This window comes from Nilaparvata lugens, chromosome 1 (assembly GCF_014356525.2).
Source record: "Nilaparvata lugens isolate BPH chromosome 1, ASM1435652v1, whole genome shotgun sequence".
Classification (NCBI taxonomy): domain Eukaryota; kingdom Metazoa; phylum Arthropoda; class Insecta; order Hemiptera; family Delphacidae; genus Nilaparvata; species Nilaparvata lugens.
Genome location: NC_052504.1, coordinates 82,144,813 through 82,172,760, shown reverse-complemented (window position 1 = coordinate 82,172,760; position 27,948 = coordinate 82,144,813). Strand labels below are relative to the sequence as shown.

Sequence of the window (27,948 nt, the reverse complement as noted above, 5' to 3'; positions counted from 1 at the left end):
GTACTACAATCAATTACAATGTACTACATATCAATTACAATTACTACTCATATCAATTACAATGTACTACAAAAATATCCGAGGAAAGGCGTTTGGATTTGAATTCTGAATTTTGGAAAATTGAAGACCCAAGAGCCAGAAAAACGTTCATGCTGCATCATGTATCGACTGTTCCTGTAAAACAAAGAACTGTACCTGGAATCCTTGAAGATTTTAAGAAGAAAACGTCTATCCAATACAGTTTAAAAGATGAGACATGGCAAACACAAAATGTATGCAAACGTTTCTTCTTAACAACTTTAGGGTATGACAGCAGAAATGATAGAGTACTACGAACAGCTTTGGAGAGTTCTAAAAACTCTGTCACTGCTAAGAAAGATCAAAGAGGCAGTATTCAAACACCTCACAATAAAATAGATGATGGGCCAATTGAAAAACATAAATTCTTTCAGACCAACAATTTCACATTATCGGCGAGAGCATGCCCCAAATAGGTTATATTTAGCTAGTGACTTATCATTCGTAAAAATGCATGGTGACTTCATATCTAGATACGGAAATGTTTGCTCCTACGAAAAATACCGAACAGTTGCTAGAAAGATGAATATTTCGGTAGTCAAACTTGGACACGAGGAGTGTGAAGGGTGTGAGGAGTTTAATATGCACACCAACACACACAACAAAGAAAATCTGGAAGATTCCTGTGAAATTTGTAAGAAATGGAAAAGACACATTACATTGATAGGGCAAAGAACTCAAGAAATTTATACAATTGTGATAAAGAAAAAGATGAAGATTTGACTTCAATAATCTACTGTGCTGACATGGGAAAAATAATTATGTTGCCACGTCTAGATATGTTTAAATCAGCTATATTCACTCACAGAATAATTGCATATAATGAAAGTTTTGTACCTGTTGGTAAGAAACAGAAACATTCAAAGCCCTTCGCTGCTGTTTGGCACGAAGACTTATTTGGAAGAACCAAAGATGAATTGATTAGCACATTCTATCAGTTTTTTCTGGCAAAACGAATTACTCTGTGGCTAGACAATTGCACAGCACAAAATAAGAACTGGTCTTTGTTTTCTTTTTTTTTTGTAATAAATTCTGATGAAATTGCTTGTGATGAAATAATTATACGGTATTTTGAACCAGGGCATACATTCATGGCAGCCGATTCATTTCATCACAGAGTTGAGCTGTCAATGCAGAAAATCGGCAATAAATTGTAAGATTTTGAAGATTTTGTTAAAGCTGTAAAAAATGCATCACCTAACACTGAAGTTTTGGCCTTGGACCTGAAACATTTCTTTGAATGGAAAGACTACTCCTCACAGTACAAGTTGTCCAAGACAAATCCTAGGCCCTACCTCCAGGATATGGTTGGAGTCATATTCACAAGAGGATTAAAAACTATCAAATACAGGAATGACTTCCTCACTGATGAGTACACAGAATTTAACTTCCTGTCTGCTTCTATTACAAAAAGGTATTCTTCCACATCCACAGGAAAAAAACAAATTTATTGGCATAAGTGCAGCGAAAAGACAGAACATTTTGAATAATCTTGGTGGTTTATTCGAGAAGAACCGGATCAAGTTTTGGGAAAAACTACCAGAGAGTCAATAGCAGTATCAATAACAGTACTGATTTTTTACATTGATTATTTTAGTTGTAGATGATTCACGTTGTAATACAAGACTTCAAACTCCTAATGTAATATTTGAAATACAAGATTTTTACTCATAATGTAATGTATTTATCAATGTTTTTTATGGATTTCCTACTTCTATATGAGATACGACTTTATTGCTTACATCATTTCAGCATACAATTCCAATGCACTTACTTAGCCAGAAAGTCGTATCTCATAAATTTTGCAAAAAATAAAGAAATTTGAGATTTTTACGTTATAATTAGTTGTAGAAACACTATTTGATATGATTAGTAAAAAAAACATCAAAATATGTCATTTTACTTTGTGCGGGATAGAGCTGAAGTAAAATCTCTCTGCCCAACAATTACGGTTTTCTGAGATACGTCTTTTACGCTTAGGAGGGCAGTATAGTCGACATCAAATATTTTGGTTAAAAATTGAAAAAAAAAAATAAACTCATCATTTTCTATTTCTTTTGACTGTAAAGAACATAAATGTAATGCAAAAAAAATGATTCAAAGAAAAAAAATCATTTGGAATGAGGAGGATACAACAGTCATTATCTCTGTTTAGGCCGTTTGAATTTGCGAACAAGGAAGTATCAGGTGAGAAGTTTCTCACAATTTCAGAACTGTATGGCATAAGAGTTGGAAAAGTTTAAAACTTCGTCAGTAGATGTGGGACAAGTACAGGACTGCATCAAGAGAGAACTACAAAAGCGATTTGGAGCGATTGAGTATAATCACCATGCGGCTGTGGCTACACTTTTAGATCCACGTTTCAAAAATCTCCAATCCCGAGATGCTCTAGCTTGCAGTAAAGCTATGAGGAAATTGAGAGATTGAAAACCCGAATAAATATATTTCATTATGTTGAAAGCGATGAGCAGGGTGCTGAAATATGTTTCTTTCAAATCCGACCCATTCATCAGTTTGGATAGCGAACAAATATAAATTGAAATACATTGAAGGAAAACCTTATAACATTGGCGTATTTAATACAAAGCGAGTTTAGCTTTGTATTAAACTTAAGTTGTCTTTTAGTTTCAAAATGAATGAGTTTTTTCAATAACACAAAAAATTGTTTTAGCACTTGTGACAACACATTTCGTAAGCGGGCTGGCATAGCTCGAATTGACAGATAGCAAGCAGCGATTACTATCGATAAGATAAGGTGCCAGTCAGCTATCATTTGTTTCATGCAGCTTTAATAAAATAACGATTTTTCTTTTCAATTCTGTGATATAAATGTGAATCTTTCGTGAAATTATTTCTATTTTCAATTATTATTGTATCCTCTCTCGGAAAGGTGTTCTCCAAATTTTCCCTCTGGCTCCATGTTTGATTTTGTTTCACGGAGATACTTGTTATATATCTCACTCAATTGAAGGAGCTTACCCCTCATCTCCATAACTTTGGGGAAGTATCGGCCTTTTCTCTCGTTGTAACGGTACTCTCCCGGCAACTTGGAAGGAGCCCGGCTGTTTCGTTCACTTCTCTTCTAGACTCTTCTCCGGACTCTCGTTATATGTTGAAGTGTGCGGACGGAAATTTATTCGTTAGTGAAAAAATTGAATAAACGTGTATTAGTGCGAGCGTGCTGATAAACTGGAGGACAAATCTGATCCTGATGCTCTACCGACAGAAGCATATCCAGGGGCAAAAAGCTTAATCCGGTGAGTTCTTTCCAATTAATTGAAATATAAGTTACAAAAGGACCCTTAGGTGGAGTCAGTTCCCACTTAAGCTCCTTCAAATTTTCCGAGCTACAGTTCAAGGTTGAAGATTTACGATAATACACTCATAATACTAGATTGCGTTCAGTAATTTGAATAATCCCTCAAGGAACAGTTGAAATTCATTACTTAACAACTAAGTCAAAGAATTTTTAGCTTCTTCTTTTTCAGTTCCCACCAATTATAAGAGAACAATTAAAAGATCGATAATTTTCACCTATAGTAATACTATATCTACGGTAGTAGTTACATATTGATATAATATAGTGATTATTGTTTCATTTCATCTGTTTTTGCAATGTTTTGAACTCTTTTTTGAAAAAGATGAACAATGCGGAATCTTCAAACGTGATAATGTGTACGAGCATTGTAGAATAGTGGAAGTTCTCCATCAGGTTGATGAAAGTAGACATTTCCAGAGGATAACTGAAGAGATTGATTGAATTTACTGAGACATCAGATTCTCATGAACACGGTTTGAAGACAGTGTACCAGGAAAGAATTCAGCAGATGTGGCCAAACGATAAAGTACTTTACCCCGGGATCAGCTGAGATGTTCGATTGGCTTACTTCTTCCATGTGTCTTTTTCCTTTTCTTAGCAGCTTTAGAAGTGTTTGTTGAAGATCTCCTCTTCAATTCAACTGTCTTTTCAACTATTTTCTCCGGCTTTTGAACCTGAAAAATTAAAAGCAATTCAACAAAATGGAAACATAGCACATATATGTGTTCTGGCACAAAAACACATTTCTTTTTAAAAGATAAAGCTAATAATAGGTTTAAAGTACTATGAAGAGTATGTGAACCATGCCTTCTATGAAAACTGGAAAAATGGAATTATAATAAGCAAAGTGAGCATAATTTTCAAAAGGCTATAATTTAACTTTCTCATCATACAGATAACATATTCACAGATTCATTTCTTCAAATGAAAATTGAATAACAACATTTGCATAACACAATAATAGCATCCCGATTGGCAATAGACTACTGGTTGTATTTCATACAGCGAAGATCTAATTAGCACAAATACACCGCGCTGGTGTAGGAATTTTCGTTTTGTAGATTACGCAAAAATGGGTATTTTCCAGGAAATGCTGGAAGCGATGAATTTGAATCGACATAATCTATAGTCAGACTTGAGCTATTTAAATCAAAAGATTACAGTTTTAATTACAATCTAGCATCAAATTGGCTAATTAGCAATATTTGAATGAATGATAATAGACTGCGTGAAAAATCATACATAAGTATCCTCGTTTCAAGTGACATTCCGTGTCAAGTGGTCGGTTGTTGAGTTCGACGTTGGGACAATCCATGGCCTTCTTGATGGTCTTCTCATGTTTTGCAGATGTGTGGGGTAGGCCTATAGCGTTATTCGTTTTTTACTAGCACAAGGCAATAGTTTATCAGAAATTCACCGAATAATGAGTTAGGTTTGAACAGGAAGTATTGTAGTCTAGTGGACCTTCGCCAAAAGGCAAAGCTACAGGACCCGGACTGTACTAGTCTTTCACTGTAAAAGTGAATAAATATCGTCAGCTGACCCGTGAAAAATCTATTTGATAATTACTTTCCAAAAACTCGCCAGTGAAAACTACCAGAAAGCTTTATTTCAACGTTATCATATTCATATCATTAGTTGAGTGATTGGTGAACACGAGTAAGCTTACTATTACTTATTATTACTTATTATAGATTATTATTACTCTCATGGTTTTCAACTTTTATAAGTTTGTTAATGTTAATAGGAATGAAAAAACACACACCTTTGTAGTTTGCCACATGTGACATGGATGGTCTGTGAGCGCACATCTATTACACTCATGACAATGCTGCCATGATTGTTTGACACAACGATTGCAGACATTGCAGTGCTTGTAGGGCTGCCCATTCTGCAACACAACATTCAATACTAAATTATATTATATGAGAACAAAACACAGGCTATTTGAATTTATTTTTTGTCAGTTTTTACGAATATAGTTCAATTCATCATTTTCAATTATGTTCCAGTTTTATGATTCAATGACTCAATGGAGATGGCTTGCAAATACTGTAATGAACTATGACGATCAAGGAAAGAAATTCCAATGATGAGCTTTATTGAATCGAGAAAGAATTAATTATGTAGTAATATTGCAATAATCTAAATTTTCTACAGTTAAAAATATGTCTTCCTAATTTTAACATCGAATAGGTTACAAAGATTGTAAAACTCCGCTTCAATATAGACCTAAATCACTTTGTTGAAATATTTTTAAAAACCTCAACTAATACAAATAATAAAATATTTATAACTCAATTTCATTTTCCATGCCAGACTGTTTCTCAATAGAATCCACTTTAAACACCAAATAGCAGGCCCTACACTTTCCTTACTCCAATATAAACTACGGTTGATCAATGGGTGGCTCGTTGGAGTGTGTGATAACGCGCGGGTCTAATAATCAAGAGAACCCGAGTTCGAATCTCGACCGGGGCACAACAGTTTTTGACCACAGCACAATCACATAGATCGTCTTTCGGAGGAGACGGTAAGCCGTCGGTCCCGACTACCTAAAAATTAGTCGTCATCTCTCATCATCATCCCTCTCACTCATTACCCACGCACAAGCCTATGAGCTTGTGGACACATCACCCTCACTATTATCATTATTAATGTAAATTGATCAATACATGATATCATAGAATGCTAAAAATAATAATTACCAAGCATTTTAATTGGAAACTAGTTCTAATTAAAAACCAAAATCACCTTTGATGGACATATCTTGCACTTGAAACAATGCTTATTATGTTTTGAAATCCAACGATTACACTTTTTACAGTATCGGTACCCTTCACTCTCAGGAAGCACAAATTTTGACGCATCCAGGTTTGTGAACATTCTTATCACAGACGTTTTGTCACCTGTCAATAAGAAAAGTAAACCATGATTTAGAGAAATGCTACCGGTGCTACATTAATGCCTGGTTTCACCAACCGTGGTCAAGGGATTGGTTCTATCTGATGATCAAATCAACAATAACTCGTTCCACCAACGCCAGTTACGTTCAACCACGGTTAAACCGATGATCAAGTTTGACTGCCGCCGAACGGGCAATCAAATTATTTAAACACGGTCAAAAGAATGGTTCGATCAGTTCCTTGCTTGTTTGTAGTGAAAAATGTCAAAATTTTTAGTGCGATTGAATTGCGTTGTAGTAAGTTATTTATTAGGTTCGTTCTCGGACTCTTTTAATTGGTAATTATTATAGTAGGCTATAGAAAATGGAGGAAGATCTTGAGGAAGAAATAATGTACATATAACTTCTTGAAGATATTTCTCGTGACCGCGTGAATCTCAAGAGAAATAACAGAGTTGAATTAAATATTTGCTCTACTCTTTTAGTACACAATATAATATTATTCAATCCTTGGATCAACCTTGATGCTTCAATGCTGCTAATCAGAATTGAATGCTCTTTCGTTGTTTTGTGCATACAAAAAAATGCCAAAATTGATAGTGATTTGTAAATGTCTTTGACTAGAGTATCCAATTATTTATATTTGAAATATTATTATAGATTTGTGACCATAAAAACGTCTGTGTTGCATTGTCAGGAACTTGACATTCTATAACTTACAGAGCAAAACGACTGTGACAGTTAATGTGCATTGCAGTAACCAATGCAATTCGATAAGGCCGGTAATACCAGTGAGTATAGAATGTAATTACATTATGTATTCTATACTCACTGGGTATTACACGGTAATAGTTGATCATAAGAAAATACGAAATCATATTTTCATAATATGATCGAATATAATAATAGAACTTTTTATTTTTATTTTTCAACACATCGCAGTATTTATATATTACTTCAATCAACGCCTGCTTTTCTTCGGGTTTGAAATTTACTCCATTACTGTTTTTTACCTTATCCATTTTGGTTGTTTACACCACAACAGACACGATATATCTATCTGAACATTTGAGTTTTAAAGGTTAGAATACTTGAGCAAAAATATAAGAATCAGATGTAGCCAATAGCAAGCCAGCTAACATGTTAGACAACTTCAGAAAAGTACAGCTACGAGAGTTGACCAAGTTCAGATTTGACCGACGGGGTTTTGAACAATCCCGAGGTTGGTGGAACAGTTATATGTTTCAACGAGTGATCAAATTTTGACTATGGTCTAACTGACCATGGCTAGGCAATATTTTAACAAGGTTGGTGAAACCGGGCATAAAAGATAGTCTTATTCAGAAGTGATTAAGTGATCAATTGAAACATTGCAGAAAATATGATGGAAATAAATATGAATAAGTCTTAAATCTGAGTATTAATGATTCAAATTCTAGAAGGAAAAATTAATGCAACAGCTGATATCACAGCCAGGCAATAACACAACATACGATTATTAAACGAAAATCCCAATTAAATACTGTAAATAACCCCGAAGACTTCTGCTACTGCAAATATTGGCAACAGGGTAAACAACTAGATGGAAATTCGATGAGCGCTACTATACAAAAATTATTTGTCAGCCCGGAAATCGAACCCGGTTCCTCCTAATTGCCGGTCAGGAATGCTTACCCTTGAACCAAACTTACAATCTCTGGATAGCAGCGCTCATTTTATACGAAGCCAGTCTACAAACTATTTACAGCATTCAATTGGGATTTTCGTTCAATAATAATTATTCATTAATTAGCATTTGAACAAAAACTTCCAATTTATTTCCTTCTGTAGTCTGTAGACATACGATTATGATTCACATTACATAGGCCTACAGTAGGTAATAAAGAGGATGAAGATAATACACTGTATACAGTAATACAGTGTATAATCACTAATTTGAAGATTTAGTGGAGGATGTCATATTCATATTACGATGAAAATAAATGATTCAGTAATTAACAAATTTAACAATGATAAACTCACTTTCGTTGAATTTTTTATGGTTTGTATATTTCACGTCATAATCCAACATAACCATATCGTGCCTCGCTGAAACAACGTCATTCTCTTTGAAATACGGAAATATCCACACAACTGAAACATACATAAGCATACAAGAGCATGATCAAGTTCAGTGACAATGGAATTGCATTTCTATAAAATTATTTTTCTTCGTTTAAGTTACAAAATAATATAGATCTGATTTCTAATCGCAACTTGAAAAAACTGCAAATTAAATCAAATCTATTATCAACTCAACACGTACATTTCAAAGTTATAATATGGAATGACAAATGGCCAGAATAGAATAACCTTCCCTCACTCGTATATTAAAAAATACACATTTATTTTTAAAAAACATGTGGATGTTTCATACTCATATTATTGTTGATCAATAATTATAGATTTTTATTTAGTTTTCAACCAAAATTGTTCATAGCCTGAATCATAATATACTGTAAATAACAGTAAATGCTCAACTGAATCCTTTGAAATGAAAAAATTGGACAAATGATTTGTAGGTCACACGTCACACGTATTTCTTAGAAAATGTAATGTTTCTAATTTGTCTAAACAATTCCTCAATGTATAGATTCGTTTACTATTTGTCCAATTACAGAAGTAGTTGGTTCCGTGTTCATTTGATGGTACTTACATTAGTTATACACTAACTTATTTCTCATCATTATACACTCAATAAGCAGGCACAAGCCTAGAGCTTATGGGCGCAACACCCTAGACAAAATAATATAGTTAAGTTTAGTAAGAGGACAAAGCCTACTGTGAATAATTTATTTGGAGATCAATGAAATATTCTATTCAATAATCCATTTTGTACAATATTTTTCCAGGAATAAGCCAAGGAGACTTGAAATACAGCAATTAGAGAAGAATAGATTAACATTTTTATTCAATATTTACTTTCCCTAAGAGCTGTACGTTAAAGTATAATTTTGAGCACATTTACAACGACATTAGCAGTCTAAAGTTTTAGTAAGTAATAGTGAAAACTATTAATAAAACTACAAAAACTTATTGGACTTGAGGTCAGTCTACTGAGAAAGTCAAGTCTAAAAGCGCTCTAAGTGAAGAGTGATAGGTTTTTAGTAAAATTGCATAAAAATGACTGTTATATATTTCTTAGTTTTCAAATTATCTGATATTCCACTTACCAGGTAGAGGATTATCACGCATCTGTTGTTGATAAACGGAGTCTAATTTAGTCAGGGTGTAGGCGAGAGGTTCTGACCGAGCACTGAAAGGTGGATCCATGAGTACGACAACATCGTCGCAATGAAGGAAATCTCTCACCCTATCGAAGGTATGCTGCCCCTTCATAGGAAAGCAATTCATCATGTTGAACCAGCAGAATTGGTGATCACCACTGTAGAACTGGATCTAGGATTGGATAAAAAAATATATATAAGTTTTACAGAGCTTTTTCAAAAGGGTATTGTCGAATGATTTGATTCTTATTTGAGCGACAATCAATGAAAAAATAATAGTTTAGCTTATTAACGTGACAAAGAAAGAAAGAAAGAAATATTTATTGCCAAAATCATTAAACACAACTTTACAAATGTGAAAAATATAAAAATTTTCATATACTTAAAATTAAAATATTTTCCATTTAAACATTGATTATAATATTATCATTGGCGTTACCAGCAAAACTAAATAGTTTGAGCGATGGCAACGAGTAATCAGTCGGCTATAATTAGTGGCTTGAGATTCAGTCGAAAATAGAAAAAATATAATAAAGAAAAAAGAAACATATGGAATGTATGAAAAACTAGAAAAAAAAATAATAAAATTTCAATCCGAAAAGAAGAAGTACTAAGAGTGAAATACTAAGAGAGTAGAAAAACTAGAATGAATTCATAATAATTTAAAAACTCAAAAGAAAAAGAGATGATTCATGTAATTATTAATCTACAATTCACTGTACATATGTAATTATAGTAACATTTAGTAACATAATGTAATTCATTTGTAGCATATATGCAATTCCTTTTGTAAGCAAAAAGAGGAAAACAATACAATACAGTACACATGACACAAAAAATAAAACTTAAACTCAGAGAGAGAAAAATTAATCTGGGAGTATAGCCCTACTAATAATAAATTCAGAGGAACTGAGGAAGACAGTATATGTACATCAAATTAAAATATTTTAGGTATAATATCTTCTGTCTTTATCCAGCTTTCAATTTTTAATTTAAGTGCTTTTGTAGGTTTTCCTGCAATGAAATGTTCTGGCATAAAATTAATAAGCTTTTTTGTTGTATAGTTGAATTGTCTTCTGCATATAGTTAGATCTGTTCGAGGAACAAAGCATCTATTTACTGATCTAAAACTATAATTAGTTGAATGAGGTGTAAAAAGATGTATATGGTTGCTGATATATTTAACAAGATTTCTGATATACAGTTGCCTAACTGACAGAACTCCGAACTCCATAAAAAGTTGCTGGCTAGGGTACCTTCTATGCACTCCTAGTGCTGCCTTGAGTATACTCTTTTGAATAATATTTAGTTTATTGAAATGAGCATTAAAAGCACCACCCCAGACCCTAATTCCATACTGAAAAACTGATTGGGTGTATGCAAGATAGACCATTTTACTTAAAGATTTCTCTTTTAGTAAGCTCAGTTTATAGAATTTATGAATCATGAATTTCATCCTGCTACACATCTTATCTATATGCTTATTCCATCTTAGATTTGGGTCCAAAGTGACACCTAAATACTTTGTTTCAGTTACCCTCTCTAACACAGGACATGGACAACTCATATCATCATTGTTGGGGTCATTCAAGCAAGTCCTTTTATGTACTCTAACTGCATTTACATTATCTATTTTGTCAGTTGGCTGTGTACTCGAGTTCGGAGAAAATGTCATATAAACACTTTTTTTATAATTCAATGTCAAAACATTCTTCACAAGCCAAGACCTCACCCTGCAAAGTCCACTGTTAGCAAGAGATATAACACTGTCCCACGAGGATCCAGTAAAAGCTAATACAGTGTCATCCGCGTAAGACAATATCCTACACCCCTGAATAGGAAGACTCAATAAATCGTCTATGCAAGCTAGAAATAGAATCGGGGATAATACTGTTCCTTGAGGTAGGCCAAATCCTGACAAAGCTATCTTATTCTCCCTTCCATTCAAATTAATCACTTGTGTTCTGTTTTCCAAATAACTAGCAAATAGTCTTAATACTGGACCACGAAAGCCATTTCCTTCAAGTTTCTCAAGCAGGTTTGAATGAGGGATGGTGTCATACGCCTTAGCCAGGTCCAGGAATACAGCTAAAGTTTTTTTATTTGACTTATAGTTATTTGTTATTATATTTACAAGTTCAGCCATGGCATCCTCAGTGCATTTATTTTCTTGAAAACCATATTGATATTTGTTTATTAAATTGAATTTATTCAAGTATGGAACAACCTGTTGTTTTATAATTTTTTCAAAAACTTTGGATATATTACTTATAAGGCTAATTGGACGATAATTGGTTGGGTTTGTTTTATCTCCTGACTTGTGTAATGGAATTATGTTGGCAATTTTAAAATGACTTGGGAAATGCCCTGTTTCCATACATTGATTGAAGATTAAAGTTAGAGGTAGAGCTATGAAGTGGGCTATTCTTTTAAGACAAACGCTACTTAAATTATCGAAACCAGGAGCAGCACTATTTTTTAAACTATTTATCTGATTTATAACTTCATCATAATTTGTGGGACGTATGAAAAATGAATTCAGAAATCGAAAGTTAGAATTATTACCAGTTTCTTGAGGAAAATTTTCATTTTCTTCAAATGGTTTTTCTGCATATGTCTTTCCCACCTGTGAGAAATAATTATTTAATAATTCAGGATCAATATCAGGGGGGAGCTTATGACGTTTAGTGTCTAAAATTTCCTGGATGCAGTTCCATACCTTTTTATTGTTTCCTTCACATGATTTCAGTTTGTTTTTATAGAATTCGAATTTAGCTGATTTAATAAGTTTATTTAATAAGTTTCTATAGGCTATATACCTCTCTTTCAATGTGACATTAAAAGGTTGTTTTTTCAAGGCATTATGCATTTTGTCTCTTGTTCTTATACAATTTACCAGGCCTGAGCTTATCCATTCTTTTAGGGGTCTATTCCTCCTTTTTAATTCTATTTGACTAGTTGATAATTTTATATAAGATAACAACTTATTTACGAAACGGTCAACTATATTATCTAAGTTAGTAGAGTTATCCAATTCTGAAATCTCATCTATCCAGGTTTCTTTTTTTAAAAAATCCAAGAGTTTGTCAAAATTTATTTTTTCAATGAAATTATTGGAGTTATTCGATTTTTCAGATGCCTGTTTTTCTATTCTAATGTGAAAAGTTGTACAATAGTGATCAGTTATAGAAGTCTTTTGAATTACTCCTAGAATGTTTTCTTCACTAATTTTTGCACTTCTATAAAATATATGATCGATACAGGTTTTCGTATTATTCATTACTCTTGTTGGCTTGTTAATAAATGACTTGAGACCGTTTATCTGCATCAAACTTATATATTCATTTGATATTCTACTGTTTTGCAATAGATCTATATTCAAGTCGCCCACCAAGATAATTTTTGTATATCAGTTGTATATCAAGATCAGATAAGAAACCATCAATGTCAGCGGCAGGAGACCTATATACGGCAATCAAATTTATTATTGAACCATTCATTTTTAATTTCATTGTAAGAGTATCCGCTTCTTTGTTTACCCCAGTGACTTCGTTAAATTCTATATTATTCTTTATAAAAACGCATATACCATTACTGTTATTCAGTTGCCCTGGTTTGCTTATTGCAGTAAATCCATCCAAACTATAGTCAAAAAACCCATTATCACTTATCCAAGTTTCTGATAATACTATGATATCATAACTCACTTTACAATTATGTAACATATAGACGAATTCATCAAAATTTCTTCCTATACTCCGAATATTCATATGAATAATATCAAAAAAATCATTGGATAACTCATTCTCAAACTGATTGGGGTGAAAATTTAATATATTATCAATCTCAGCCGTATTGTAACATTCTAAATCTATAAGATCATCGAAACTATAATTATTATTTGTCATATATCTTGAAAGATACCACTATTTTCCTCCGTTTCCTATGTATGTTGTTCCTGCTGCTTGTCCTCCGATCCGTCATTGTTGTCGGTTGATGTTAACTCCTTCAGTGTGTGGGTGTCGTATATCCGAATCGCTCGTGAAGCTTCATCCTTCTTGACAAATATCTTCCCATTCCTTATCCAGTTGAATTTATAGTTGTTCTTCTTTGCCTCCATCTTAGTTTCGTTGAATAGGTGTCTTGTGTGAGGTGTCAGATTTTCGTTTACAAATACCGGTCCGTCTTCAAATTTTTTATCAATGTGAGTGCTCCGCAATCCATTACTGTTGTTTTGTCTCATTTCTTTTTGGTATGCTTTATAGTTTGTTATCCAATTGTCTCTGGTTTTTCTTGACGCGAAAGCAACAATAATAGGAGGCACCTTTCTCCTATCTCTGACAGGAATTCTATGAGCAGCCTCAATTCCCAGATTTCCTTCATTATTTATTTTTAGGACTCTTGTTGTTTCTTCGATTATTTTTTCAATATTCTCATTATTTGTTACCGGTATTCCATGAATTTCCAGGTTTTTCATTCTTCCATATTGCTGGAGCTCTGTTAGGTCTTTTTCCAGCACGAACAATTTTGTTTTCAATACTTGGTTTTCCTTTTCCAAATTAGAGTGATCCACCTTATACTTTTCAATCATTACATTATATTCATCGATTTTATTAGAGAAAAAATCCACCGAGTTTCTTAGGTCAGAAACGTTTTCATTTGTTTTTTTAATCTCAGCTCTTATCTCTTTCATTTCTTCACTTATTGCATCTCTTATTTCTTTTTTTAGTTCAGCGATCAATTCTCTACTTAATGATACCTGGTTGTCTGGCATATTTATTAAATTATTATTCTTAGAAATCTTACATGTATTGCAACGCCACCTACTTGTAGCTTGTTTTGATAGTTTCTTGAAATTACTTTCCGTAAACTTAGCACATAGGTAGTGAAAATGAAGTTTACATGAAGAGCAAATTAATGTAGTTTTTGAATTGAAGACTTTATTACAATTGCACTCGCATCTTTGCATAGCGTGCAATCTTCATGAAACCATTTTTATCTTCTTACTTTTATTTACTATTTGTTAAAGAAAACCCAAAAGTTAAAGGAACACCAATGTTTAACTGCGTTACGGTATAAAGACATCAATTATTAATAAAAGAGGTAAATATTATTTAAGAAAGGTAGAACGTGCGTCAGGAGGGCTATCGAGACGACTTAGGATATTGGAGGCCCCTGAAATACGATGGGATTAAGGAATAGGTGATGACTCAGAAAGGTAATAGAGAAATTAAAAATTTTAATGTAAGTTAATTATTATTGGTAATAATTTATAGAAAGAAGAAATTATTTATAGAAGAAGAAAGCTATTGACTGAAGATTATGACATGAAGTAACCTTACTTTTCGTTCAGTCGATAAGCAGAATTCTCACTGGCACTGGTTAAACACAACACAGATAACAAGCACAACCGAACTGTTCGGCGTCCGAACTGATACTGAACAAGGTTGATGGAGAATCAGAGAATTGGAAAGGGTGAACACAATTAATTGAAGATAGGAGGAAAGAAAACTTCAAATACTAAAATCTGCAAATAATTGATTAAACTAAAAAATGTTCAATTCAACTTTGAAGTTACTGTAGAACTGGATCTAGGATTGGATAAAAAAATGCATATAAGTTTTACAGAACTTTTTCAAAAGGATATTTTCGAATGATGTTAGATTCTTATTTGAACGACAATCAATAAAAAAATAGTTTAGCTTATAGCTTAACGTGACAAGGTTGATGGAGAATCAGAGAATTGGAAAGGGTGAACAGGAGTAAAATTGGAAGAAAGAAAACTTCAAATAAGAAAATCTGCAAATAATTGATTAGGCTAATAAAATGCTCAATTCAACTAAACTTTGAAGTTATTTTAAAAGTACACAACAAACAGCAACATGCTAGAGATTGATAATGAAACAGCAATTTCATCTCAATTCGGGAGTGAAATTACTCAAGATTTGCATTTTCTCTCTTACAATCTATTGTGCTTTATTATAATTATTGCAATGATGATAAGAGAAATGAATGAAACTTTGGTTTGCAATGAAATTCAAAATTGTTCATTCAATGAAACAATAATTTTTTTAAATTAAGACAGTACTTCATATGATTGGAAGACTCACATATCTGTGGTCAATGTCGAGCAGAATCGACTCCATTCCGTCTTTGCACTCCATAACTCTCTCGTGGATGGTTGGAGTCCCAATACAGATTAGTTTTTTGAAGTTGAGAGCTTTGAGTCCACCCAATATCACATCCACTGTATTCACAGAGAACATGAACTGGGCTTCTCGTTTCGAGTCACTCTGGAGTAGAAGTAACTGAAAAAAAATGAAAACAGATGATAAGTTGCAAGCAGATAGTTTTATTAACAAGTTTTTTCACTCCAAAGATGTTAGCAGAATGAATAATTACGTTAAACAATTGAATAGAAATCAGGTTAATTTTTTCAATTAAAATATAAAAGATGTAGTCTTATTTACGTAGAATTTCGTTGTGATATAATATAACTAGTGAATAAAATTATTACACTAATGATATGAGTGAGAGTACCAGTAGTTGTGGATGACTAACTAATTGTAGAAGAATATTTTTATCAAGCATTATTGATAAGCATGATTATGGTTAGATTACATTGCAATATCAAAAAGTCATGTTCACGGTTAGCAGGAGCTAGCCCATAATAATCATTGCATCAATCAAATTAAATATTTCATAATTTATCATGTTTAGGCCTACATGTATACGTCATAGTCCAGATGCTATCATAAGTAATATCTTATTACAATTTTGGTCGAAACAAAATTACATTTCGTGTATTTTTCGAAAGGTGCTCAATTTTATTAGACTAAATTTTATACGACAGTTGAGCCATCTCAAGTCAAGTAGGCCTAAGTCTAATAATTATAAAAGTCATGTCAAGTCCATTCCATCAAATACGTAATATTAAGTCCATTTCTTAAAATAATGTATTAGAATAATTTTAATCAATCTGAATTAAAATTACTAGCAGACTAAACTTTGTCGAGGACATATATAGCGGATAATAGGTTTTATATCAAGAAAACTATCCCGGCATTCTTTTTATTATACTAACCTGAGATGGATGTGTTAATTGATAATCAGTTACATTATTTTTCACACTGTGTTCGGCATGTTTATTCTGCTCTTCCAAGAAAATTAAACAACTGCAAGTAGAGCAGAAAAATCGTTCTGATGGTTCGGCCTTTTTGAGCCTTTTCAACCTGAAAATTACAATTTTGTTATTTTCAAATAGATTATCAGATTAGATTGAAGTTCAGTATTCATATAAGTTTTAATATGTACTCTGGCTTATACACCAATTTACAATGAATTACATTATAGCTATTTATTCAACGAATTTTTCAAGTATGAACGAACAATTATTAATCACAATGAAAGCATTTTGAATATCGACAATAATATTGAAATGTAGCTACATAAATCTACAAAGAATTTACATTAAATGGTTCGACAAATAATTATTGGCTCTCTGTAGAGGATAATATCCTTTCCATGAACTCACGACCGGATATGGTACCGGTATGATTGGTAGAGAATCAACAGGATAAACGCCAAACTGTTTCTCCTAACTTTCATCAGGTCTATCGTCTAAATGATATTATTCAAACACTTCTAATAATAATCACAATAATTTAGAGCACTGAAAGCGTAAGCAATATAGCCAACGCAATACACCTATCATATGATTGCCCAATTTTTCCAATTCCAAGACTCAAATAAATCATAACATTTTATTTGTACGCCAGTTCAATTGAGCAAAGAAATTGCCAAACAAAAGGTTTGATAACCCGAAACCCAGAAAGAATTACACAAAACAAAACTCACCTTTCTCTTAGTTCAGTGACATTGTCTGAGAAAAGTTTTCTCCTTTCTCTGATCACTATTTGCTTTTTCCGTTCCTCTACTGACCTACTTACAAACATGAATGAGCAGTCTTTTCTGTTTTGATAAGAGGAGCACGCATAATACTCTTGAGTCTCTTTGCCATTACTCAGTCTTTTATAGAGTAATGTTGGTCCTGAAAATAAAAAATTCAAGCTATAGTTATAATGGAATATGTTGACATAAAAAAATACAATACTACAACAAATTTTTGAAGATTATACTATAGAACAAGAAGAGTGTTTGTGTGATTAAGGGATTTTGCAGATGAAACCACCTTTATTGATAGTAAAGTTGATGCACTGATGGCTGTAATTTTGGGACCACATTGTGTACGTTCTGTGTACAGTAAATTGTTCCAGTTCCAATCGTAAATTGTTCCATCATGTGACTAGTGCAAAATGTTCCCATGGAACGCCATTTCAAAATCGTTGGTTAAAGCTTTTGGCGCGCACATATAAAGTTGATTTACACTAAAATGTGTCGTTTACTAGCTAGGTGAATGAAGAAAGGCTGTTTTACAAACCTACCGTGTAGAAAAGTGTAAATTTATTTTATTCCATTACTCTCAAATTTTCTATCGAGAAAAAAATCATTTAATGAATGGTTATCAAACATCATATTGTTGGTTATGTATTATATGCTATGGTAAACAAACTATCAGCGCATGCGCAGAGAAGCAAGCAGACTACAATGATCGACCAATGAGAGCTCAGATAGTTGGAACTGTACCATGTCGGACAATTTACCACACTTCGACTGTGGGGCAGAAAGCTGGAGCTGGAACAGGTTTCTGGAACAGAATCTGTCAAAATTCCTCCCATGGAACGCGGAACTTTTCACTTGGTAAATTGTGAATCGGACTATTTACCACATTCCATGTACACAGAACGGGCCCATTGTTTGCCTTGGAATTGTTTTCTGCAAACATTTCCCCTCAATAAAGAAAAACCCCAGTCAATCATATTCAGCCTTAGAAATGAGGATGGGGGTATGATTTTGTGTCTGTTGGGGTTTGTCCTGAATACTGAACTGTAATGTACTGAACACATACAAGGTGTCTCCTGCAGGCTGAGCTGGGTCGTTTCTTGGCTAGGAACATGAATGTCATGTTCCTGCATCTCAAGGTCTACTATTTCTGTTTTTTTTCAGAGTATGATTTTGTATGGCCTCACGCTCTTTGGTGGAATTACAGATGTGATCACAAAGAGATTCTCACATTCTTCTCTCTCTGTATTTCACACGCTCTTTACAGAACACATGTTTATGTGGGGGAGCTTGAAAACAGGCAGATCATCAACCCACACAGAGAGAGTAAAACTGGATGAGCATAAACAAGACTGAGCAGGACACAGTCAGACTAAGCCCATCTATCTGTCAGGCTCTACACTCCTGTACGTTAAAAATCACAACGAGCCCTCCACAGTAGGGGCCAAGTCACACGAAGAGTTTTTTCAGGCGTTTTCAGACGAGTCTGCAGGGCAGGAAGCTCTCAGCTCAGATTTACCAGGTTTCAAGAACGCCAACCAATCAGTCAATCGTAGAGTTCCATGCCCTGCCGACTCGTCTGAAAACGCCCCAATGGCTTCGCCCTAAGGGCCCAAGTCACACGAGGCGTTTTTCAATCAGCCAATCGGTTACTGAGCTTCCTGTCCTGCTGTGCTGGCCAAAAGAAACTCTAGTATGGCTTGGCCCTAAAGCTGGTCACTAAGGGTAGAACATGCTTGTATATGAATGCTTATCATGCACACATATACATGTCCGCATATTTTGTAATCAGTGAGAGGCTTCTTCTAACATAACATGAAAAACCAACAACAATAAATAAACCACAATGGAAGAATACGAATTATAATGATACAAAAATAATTTAACCTCAAATAGAGAAGCGAAGAAAAAACAACATAACAGAGATAGAAAAACCTAACCTCCAAAATTTTGCTTGAAACCATTCGCTGTGATGACACTACAAGGTAAGTATATTAACTGTGTATAATGCATGTTCCACTGCTAGTGACCAGCCTAAGAAGAAAAATTCATAAACACAGTACCAAGAGATAAAACAATATTAACATAAGCCTACCAAGCTGATCAATTTCTAGAGTGGAAGACAGTCTTCCAGCATTAGCAATAAAGATTTTTAAGGAAGCATTGAAGGACATGTACTGGCAAGCCAGGAACACTGGGAACACTGGAATTGAAAGAAAGGTACAAAAATGCTAAACAAAAATACTCTATTTTGCTAAATGATACTAAAAGACACTTTTATAAATCCATGATTGATAGTGCAAAAAATTCAAGCAAGGTATCTTGGTATGTAGTAAGAAACTTAACATCTGATGAGAATATAAATGGTTGCAATTTGAATTTGAAGAGAATAAGAATAAGAATAAGAATTCTTTATTGCCGTTGAACAAAATTAATCGCAATAGGCAGTGTCAATATGCAGTAAAGCTTTAGAATACAAACATACACATAAAAAGTCATATTCAAATATACTTAATAATAAATATAAGTCAGGAAACATTACAATACAATACTATCAAAATATTTAAAAATTCAATAAAATATTATAAAAAAGCAGGCTATTGTAATTATTATTATTTTTGTATGGTACTTGATAAACATCTGGAAAACCACACTGTTACTGATTATACACTAACATTTACTACATTTCAAAGCACCAAACATCATCATGATTTTAAATATTCGTCGACCGAATAGTAACCATTCTGTTTTAAAATCAAACTAACTGCATTTTTAAATCTATTAACAGGCAGGGTTTTAACATTTACTGGCAACTTATTAAACAAAGCGAATTGTAAAAACATGTGACTTTTCAAACTCTTGGTCAGTCTTATTTTAGGGGTAACAATGTTTTCTTTATTCCTTGTATTATAGGTATGGTAATCACTGTGTCTGGGAAAGTTCTGTAATCTTTTTTTCACATGCATAACATTATATAGAATATATAAAGATGGCAAGGTCAGAATACCATGTTTAATGAAGTGTGGCTTACATGATTCTCTCTGGGGAAGGTCTAGGATAGCCCTAATAGCTTTTTTTTGCCATATGAAGACTCTCTTGTGTGTTGTCGAGTTCCCCCACATTCTAACACCATAAGCCAAATGAGAGTGAAAAAGACCATAATATGTCATCATTACTGTATCAGAGCTTACAGAATTTTTCAGTCGCCTCAGAAGATATACTACTCTGGCTAAGCGTTTACATAGACCATCAACATGCTCCTCCCAATTGAGTTTAGCATCCAAGATTATACCCAAAAGTTTCACTGGTTTCAAAACTTCTTTGTCAAGACCTGCTGAGTGTCCCAATTGAAATATTATTTTCTCCGTTTTCTCTTCATTTATCTTAAGCTTATTGGTTGAATACCATGTTTTAGCTTGTACCAAAGATCCATCAAGCTTCTTATTGATATTTTCTATGCTCACATCTGACTGAATTAAGGTGGTGTCATCAGCATACATCACGGAAAGACCCGATACATTGAAGCTAAAATCGTTTACAAATACCAAAAAGAGAAACGGTCCAAGTACCGATCCTTGTGGAACACCAGCATATATATTCAAGAAATTGGAACATTTACCATCTATGATAACCCTTTGCTTCCTACCCTGAAGATAACTTCTTAGGAGACTTAGCTCCTTGCCTACAATACCATAATATTCAAGTTTTTTACATAATATCTCATGCGAAACCAAATCAAAGGCCTTGCTCAGGTCTATTAGACTGGATCCTACCATACATTTCTCCTCAAAGCATTGCAAGATTAGGTCCACAATTTTTTCAACCGCATCAATTGTGGAGTGATTAGGTCGGAAACCATACTGGTAGGGATACAATAAGCTGTTATTCATGAAATATTCATATAATTGTATAAGCAGGCAAAATTCTATAATTTTACTGATAATAGGTATGAGAGAAATCGGTCTGTAGTTCGAAGGGTCATTATGATCTCCTTTCTTTAGAACAGGTGTGACTTTGGACAACTTCAGACAATCAGGGAAGCATCCCATGACAATAATCAGGTTTATAATAAACGTGAGGGGAAGCAGAATAACGTCAGTTATCTCTTTAATTAAATAATTAGAAACTCCATAGAAATCTTCACTACGGGAGTTACTCATTCTATTCACAATTGCTTTAACAGAAATCATATCCACTGTCTTCAATTTAAAGTTATATTTCGATTTAGGAGCTTTGATCAAAAATTCTAAAAATGATGCTTCACTTTGTTCCTGAACCTCATTTTGCATTGTATTCGATATATTAGAAAAATGCTCATTCAAAACGTCAGGAGGGATTGTAATTGGCTTCTTGAAGGTTTCAGTATAAGTTTCTTTTTTTACAATCGACCATGCAGCTTTACATTTATTGTTTGCTTTTTCGATAAATTTACTATTATTTATTATTTTGGCTTCTATCAACTTTTTTCGGTAAAGCTTTCTTACATTCTTATAAATTTTTCTATCATCTTCATTTAAAGTATTTTTAAATTTACTGTAGGATGTCAACAGTAAAATGTGTAATTTTCCAAGTTCAGGTGTGTACCAGTTTGTCACAGATTTTTTCTTGCTTCTACTTTCGAATGACAATCTAGGACAGCTGCTATTCAAACACTCCACTACAATACTTAAAAGAGCTTCAGCTGCCTCATTTACATTATTATTGGATTTGTAAACTTTTTTCCAACAAACATTCACAAGAGACTGTTTCAAATTATCCAACTTTTTCTCCGAAAATAACCTGATAGAAATTGTTTTTCCAGGGCTTTCATCAATTTCATTGCACTTATTTGGAGATGATAGCTTATTTTCTAGATTAAAAGATACACAAACACCCGCATGGTCCGATATCAAACCCTGTTCTAATTGAGAGACTTGAACGTATGCAGCAGAAACATTACTAATTACATTATCCAGACATGATTTGAACCTAGTTGGAGAAGAGTTTGCACAATATAAATCGAATGATCTCAACAAATTCAAGAAATGTTGAGTACTAGGTTCTAGGGTTTTTATTATATCAACATTGAAATCGCCTGCCAGTATTAGGTATTTGAAGCCTTTAATCCTATTGGTAACAAATGTTAATAGCCGCTCTAAATTAGTGATAAACTCTTCAAAATTAGAGCTTGGAGTACGATAAAGACTTATTACTAGGGCATTCCATTTGTTAAGCCTAATAGCTGACGCCTCACAACTAGTCTCACAACAATAAGATGATATGTCAATGTGTTTAAAATCTAGCCCTTCTCTAACTAAGATCGAAGAACCCCCATAAGGAGAACGTCGACAATAGAAGCTAGCCAAAACAAAATTTTGAGGAACATAGAAGCAAATTTCCTCCTCTCTTAGCCAGTGCTCACTCAGGCAGATTACCTCAACTTCCCTTTTATTTATAATAGCCTCCAGTTCAAAAAGCTTCATTCTTAAGGATTGAATATTCAGTGACCATACTATTAAATTTCTCTGAAGGTCCTGTTTTTTGCATTTAGAAATTGGTAGATCGCGAAAGATTTCAACAGGACCAACAATTAGTTTTCCGAGTAGCATTCTCCATACCCTAGTTCAATTATTCTTCTATTATCAACTGAACACTTCATTAATTTGTCAATCTTATCAGCCAGTGCCATCTTCCCTTTCCTATTTAGGTGAAGGCCATGCCTGGTAAACATATCTCTTTGCAGGTCTGAGATATCAATAACCCTCACATTACTAAATTTCCCACACAATTTTTTTATTTTACCATTTATTTTTCTAATTTCAACATTAACACAAGACCAGTCAGGCAGGTCATGTCTGACTGGAATTGTAGATACTAAAACATTAGTGAATACCAACAACTGCAGAACAGTGAGCAGACCTCTCAAAAATTTGGCAGACTGGTTGCAATATACATCATTGGCCCCTCCCATTAGCACAACATGGTCATCACTGGTCATATCAGCACTATCACTTTCAATATTACGGGCAATCGGGCTTAATTTTGCACCCGGCATAATAAACCCACTGACTGAATTAGATTTGCCTGAATCCACACTGTTGAGATAGTGAACCAGGTCACGACCGTGACTGTCACTGAAAATTTTAATCTTATTTTTGTTCCGCTTACCAAGATCAGTATTTGTTAATTTCTTCTCAACAGAACTATTTTTAGTTTTAGAAGTTCTTACCTGTCTAGAAACTGAGAAATTATTATGAATGTCATTACAATTTGTGCCGTACCCTGAACAGTATTTTCTGAATTTCTACATTCTAGTAATCCTAACGACTTGCTAGACATTGTTTTTGGTTTCAGTATCTGACATAAATTACAAAGAATCCTCCATCTATAATTGGCCGCATTAAAATTAGAATCAAAAGAGAGACCCTCTGTTAAATTAGTTATACTGTTTTTTTCACGAAACTTGAACACTTCCTCAAGGAAAAACAGGGCGAATACTCCACAATCATAGTTGTTGTTCTGGCGAGGACAAGGTATATAAGCCAACCTATCTGAATCAAAAATCGAACTTACTCTCCCTATCAGAGCCTCCGCATATTTATCATTGAGTTCACCCATTGAGTCCAGCTTAAAAAACACCTTACCAATTTTATCAAACAGCACAATGCTCCAATGTGAACCACACCAACCATCCCTAGTACTGGAAGGCTGATTATCATTCACCACAAAAGCAATTATATCATTTTTATAGACAATTTCCTTAAGGAAGGACAAATCTGCGTTTTTATCATTAATTATCATGCTAGTTATCGCTGGTAGAACAACATAATTTTTACCTGAAAAAGAATCAATCAAATAGTTACAAAAACAGTCCATATCCGTATCAGTCAGAAGTTCATTTTTAAGAAAATGACTAATCCGATCCATAAGTGTAGCCTCACGAGAAGACGTCTCCTCACTCTCAACTCCCGCAGCCCGCACTCGCGATTCACTCGCCGACACCTCCATCAGTCGAAAGTCGAGCTCCATCGAACGATTGATCGCCGCACTCCATTGCTCCTCGAGAACTTTTATCCTATCTCTCAACTGTAGATTCTCAAGCTCCAAGGCAGATTCATGGGTTGTTTGAGACTTATCACAAATATTAGAATCATTGAAATTGATCTCTTTGCCAACATTAGACGGAGATAATAGCAGCGACTCCTCGTCGGTTTCAATAGATGATATAGCCAGACTATCATGTGTATGCGACCCATTAATTTCTCGAATAATAGATGCACTGCTATTTGTCTTTATCGATACAGAACAGTTTTTGACAAGGCAATGCCAGGTAATATCACCTTTACTTGTGCAAGATCCTTTTCTAAATTTAACATTATTATATAAAATAGCAGGGTTGCCCTTTGACGTTTTGCTCTTTTCTATTGTCGATTTCATATCAATCTTACTCGATTTCACATTAATTGACTGTTTATTTGTTTCAATCGTATAGAGCTAATTCGCATACAAGGAAAAACAATAGAATTTTGATTATGCAATCAATTCTGATTATGCTTATCAAAAGAGTCAAAGGAAGAGTGAGTCAAAGGAGATTAACAGCGCCAAGAGGGCCTTCAAGGCAGGAAACAATTTGGAAGCCCGTGGAAGGAAAGAGTTGGAAAAGACCAAGGATAGTAGCAGACAATCACACGCAAAGATAAGCAAAATTGAAATTCTTTTCCGATTAAGTAAATTAATACGAAGAGAAAGTGACCCGGTGCGTATATTTAAGTATTGGCGCGGCCGGTTTACCGTAGTTATCGTTGGCGTAGGTCAGTTCAGATCAGCTGTTTCGGAATCAAAAGTTACTAACATTCCGTTGTCAAAATAACCAAAAACTCCGGCCACCAAGTATACAATTTACGCCAGTCTATATCTATAGATAGAAACAGAAAGGCCGCTCATCAAATTACCAGCCAGATAAGAGCAAAAGCCTAGTCTCTAGCAAAAACAAGCAGTATTCTCAGTCGCTTGTCAATCAATCTATCACTCTCTCCCTCCTTAATCAGTATACACAGGCACAGACAATCAAAACAGAACACTGCCGAAATACAGTTTGTCACAGTTTAAAAATGAGGTTAGAAACCCTCAATCGCGAATAAAGTGGATATCACAAGTCTTTACTTACAGTTCACAGGGTCTAAGTGTGATTATAATATTGAACGGCACTATTTGGTTAGTATGATAAAATCTAAAACACTTAATTATTCACTTTAACTGGTAAAATCTCTAATAAATGAAGAGCTACTCATAATGTCAACTTCCCTGTACCTGCGCATGCGCAGCTCCCCCGGGAGGGATGATGAACTAATAACAAATCCTAGAAATGTGGCAAACATGTTATATAATAATTTCGTATCTGTGATTGAAAAGCTAACTGGACAGGTAAAAGATGAAACAAAGGTGATGGAGTGTGAAGCACGGAAGGGTGATTTTTGCTTGTGGCCAGTGACTGATGAGGAGATAAAAGGAATCATTCAAATAAGCACTAAAACTAGTGCCGGAGTGGATGAGGTCCCTTGTAATTTGACTACTAGTATTTGTAGTATTTGTACCTTGTATTTGACGTATGAGACTAGGGGTAGACTCAGGCTGGATTTACCCTAGCAGAGGCTGAGCAGAACTCGGACTGGTCTGGCTCATATGTTTATCAGCCTCTATAATAGGCTGCCTCTGTTGGCCAGGGATCTGCCTGCTGTGCGGTCTCTAGGGGCTCTGGGGAGCCTGCTGACGGATCACCCTCTGTACTCACTCCGTGAGTTCTTTATGTTGGAGAGCAGTGTGGTGAGTGCCTATTTTCTTATTTGGTTTCTGCCTCCGGGCAGTTGCTTTTCTTTTATTTTTGACGTGTCCCAGTGGGCTTCACATTAGTGGTCCCTTTTATGGACCTATTTAAATAAATACTAAATAAATTGGCAGCAACATATTGAGTGTCTCTCGACTACGTTAACAGCTGTCTGCTATATGTTGCGCCGTCTTCAACCACTTCTCGACAGGGCAGTTCTTATGAAAGTATACTATGGCTGTTTTCAAAGCATCATTCAGTACGGAATTCCTTTCTGGGGAAACAGCCCGCATATGGAAAGAGTAGGCTATTATTGCTACAAAGAGAATCATAAGAACCATAATGAAGCAACCCTATTTAGCGCATTGTAGGCCCTTGTTCAAGGAAGCTGGCATACTTACCCTGCATGCACTTTTCATCTTGGAAGCAAGTTCAACTGTGAGTAAAAAGCCAAGTGTTTTTCAAGACAACCAACAATATTACCATTAAGACACTAGGCGGAGGAATGATTCTCACGTGTTGGCGGTTCGATCCAGACTGGCCCAGTGTGAACCTAGATATAGGCCTATCTGTACAAAGATTTACAACAGCCTACCAAATGAACTGAAGACTTTGGACAACACAAATCTGTTTGAAAATAGACTTAAAGTTTTCCCGACTAAGAAACCTTAGTACAGCTTGCAAGAGTATTTTGAAGAGATGACTCGCCCAAATCGAGGACTCGAGACAGGATTAGAATGACTTATTAATGACGACCACGGCGCTGATGTGCTTCTAGTGGGAGAACTCCATATATTCAAGTATAAGTAAGTATTAATCGTTTGTCTTTTTTGCCTCATTCTATTAGTTTCAGTACATTCTAGAATGTAATAATTAGGTTGCTGATTGAGAAAAGCTATTACGTTATAAAGCTATTACAAACTGAGTGACCTGATCTCTTGCCAATCATGTTAACTGAGCTTATTTGTAGGCTACATTATGTAACAATTAGTTGGTAGTGTTTGTTTTAAAAACGTAATTTATCCCGTAATACCTATTCATTGATCTAATTCAACATATTACTCTCCTCTCACAACTGTTTGACGCCAAGCAAAACTGACTTGACTTGACAAAGCAAAAGGATGACTAAATGATAAATACAATGCCAATAAAGTACAAGGCTTCTTACCGGTTGAAAAATTAAGGAAAAGAACATTTTTAAAATAGGCCTAAAAAGATTTGCTAAATCTATAATTAAAGATGAGTAAAATTACAAATTATAAACTCCCTTATAAGATAAAGCAAAGCTTGGTACAATAAATTTAGTACATAAAAACCAACTCACCATGTGGACAATGTGGATTATTTTCCAAATTTTCACAGTCAATTTTTAATCCAGTATTGGATTTTGCCGAATTTTTACTTTGTGCCATTTTATAAATATGTTTCATTTGAGAATAAAGTTTTTAAAATACAAAATAATTTATGCAATTATGAAAAATAAAATAGCCAACTGCAACCTGCAACTGAAGGTGGTTGGCTTGTTGGATCAAACACAAGCATGAGCATGGCGATTGGCGATGAGCGCGCAAACAACAATGAACATAACCTTAAAAAGTAGTAATTTGTGATATTTTTTGAAAATTCAAGAATACCTTGTGAATATTAAAAAATGTATTGCAATTCGTTATACTTT

At 34.2% G+C, this 27,948-nt stretch overlaps 1 protein-coding gene across 2 annotated transcripts; it reads right to left on the bottom strand.

The window, feature by feature from the left end:
* Positions 1 to 1,079: 1,079 nt before the first annotated feature.
* LOC111058622 (rRNA N6-adenosine-methyltransferase ZCCHC4-like) lies at positions 1,080 to 27,867 on the bottom strand. Of its 2 annotated transcripts, none has more exons than XM_039445147.1 (9): positions 27,598 to 27,867; positions 17,426 to 17,618; positions 16,653 to 16,800; positions 15,679 to 15,876; positions 9,515 to 9,740; positions 8,325 to 8,435; positions 6,152 to 6,306; positions 5,163 to 5,288; positions 1,080 to 4,071 (listed from the first exon to the last, which is right to left on the bottom strand). In XM_039445147.1, exons 1-9 carry the CDS (start codon positions 27,701 to 27,703, stop codon positions 3,940 to 3,942), a joined length of 1,395 nt encoding a protein of 464 aa, XP_039301081.1. In that variant the 5' UTR covers positions 27,704 to 27,867; the 3' UTR covers positions 1,080 to 3,939. The 2 variants fall into 2 exon arrangements, with proteins under 2 accessions (XP_039301081.1, XP_039301090.1); XM_039445156.1 differs by having other exon boundaries at positions 8,325 to 8,390.
* Positions 27,868 to 27,948: the final 81 nt, after the last annotated feature.

Excerpts from the sequence above, each read along its gene's own strand:
- LOC111058622 (XM_039445147.1), bottom strand. The coding sequence starts at position 27,703 with ATGAAACATATTTATAAAATGGCACAAAGTAAAAATTCGGCAAAATCC. Across the intron at positions 16,801-17,425 it reads GTCACTGAACTAAGAGAAAG|GTTGAAAAGGCTCAAAAAGG; the intron begins GTGAGTTTTGTT and ends TGTAATTTTCAG. Across the intron at positions 8,436-9,514 it reads GCGTGATAATCCTCTACCTG|TTGTGTGGATATTTCCGTAT; the intron begins GTAAGTGGAATA and ends TGTATGTTTCAG.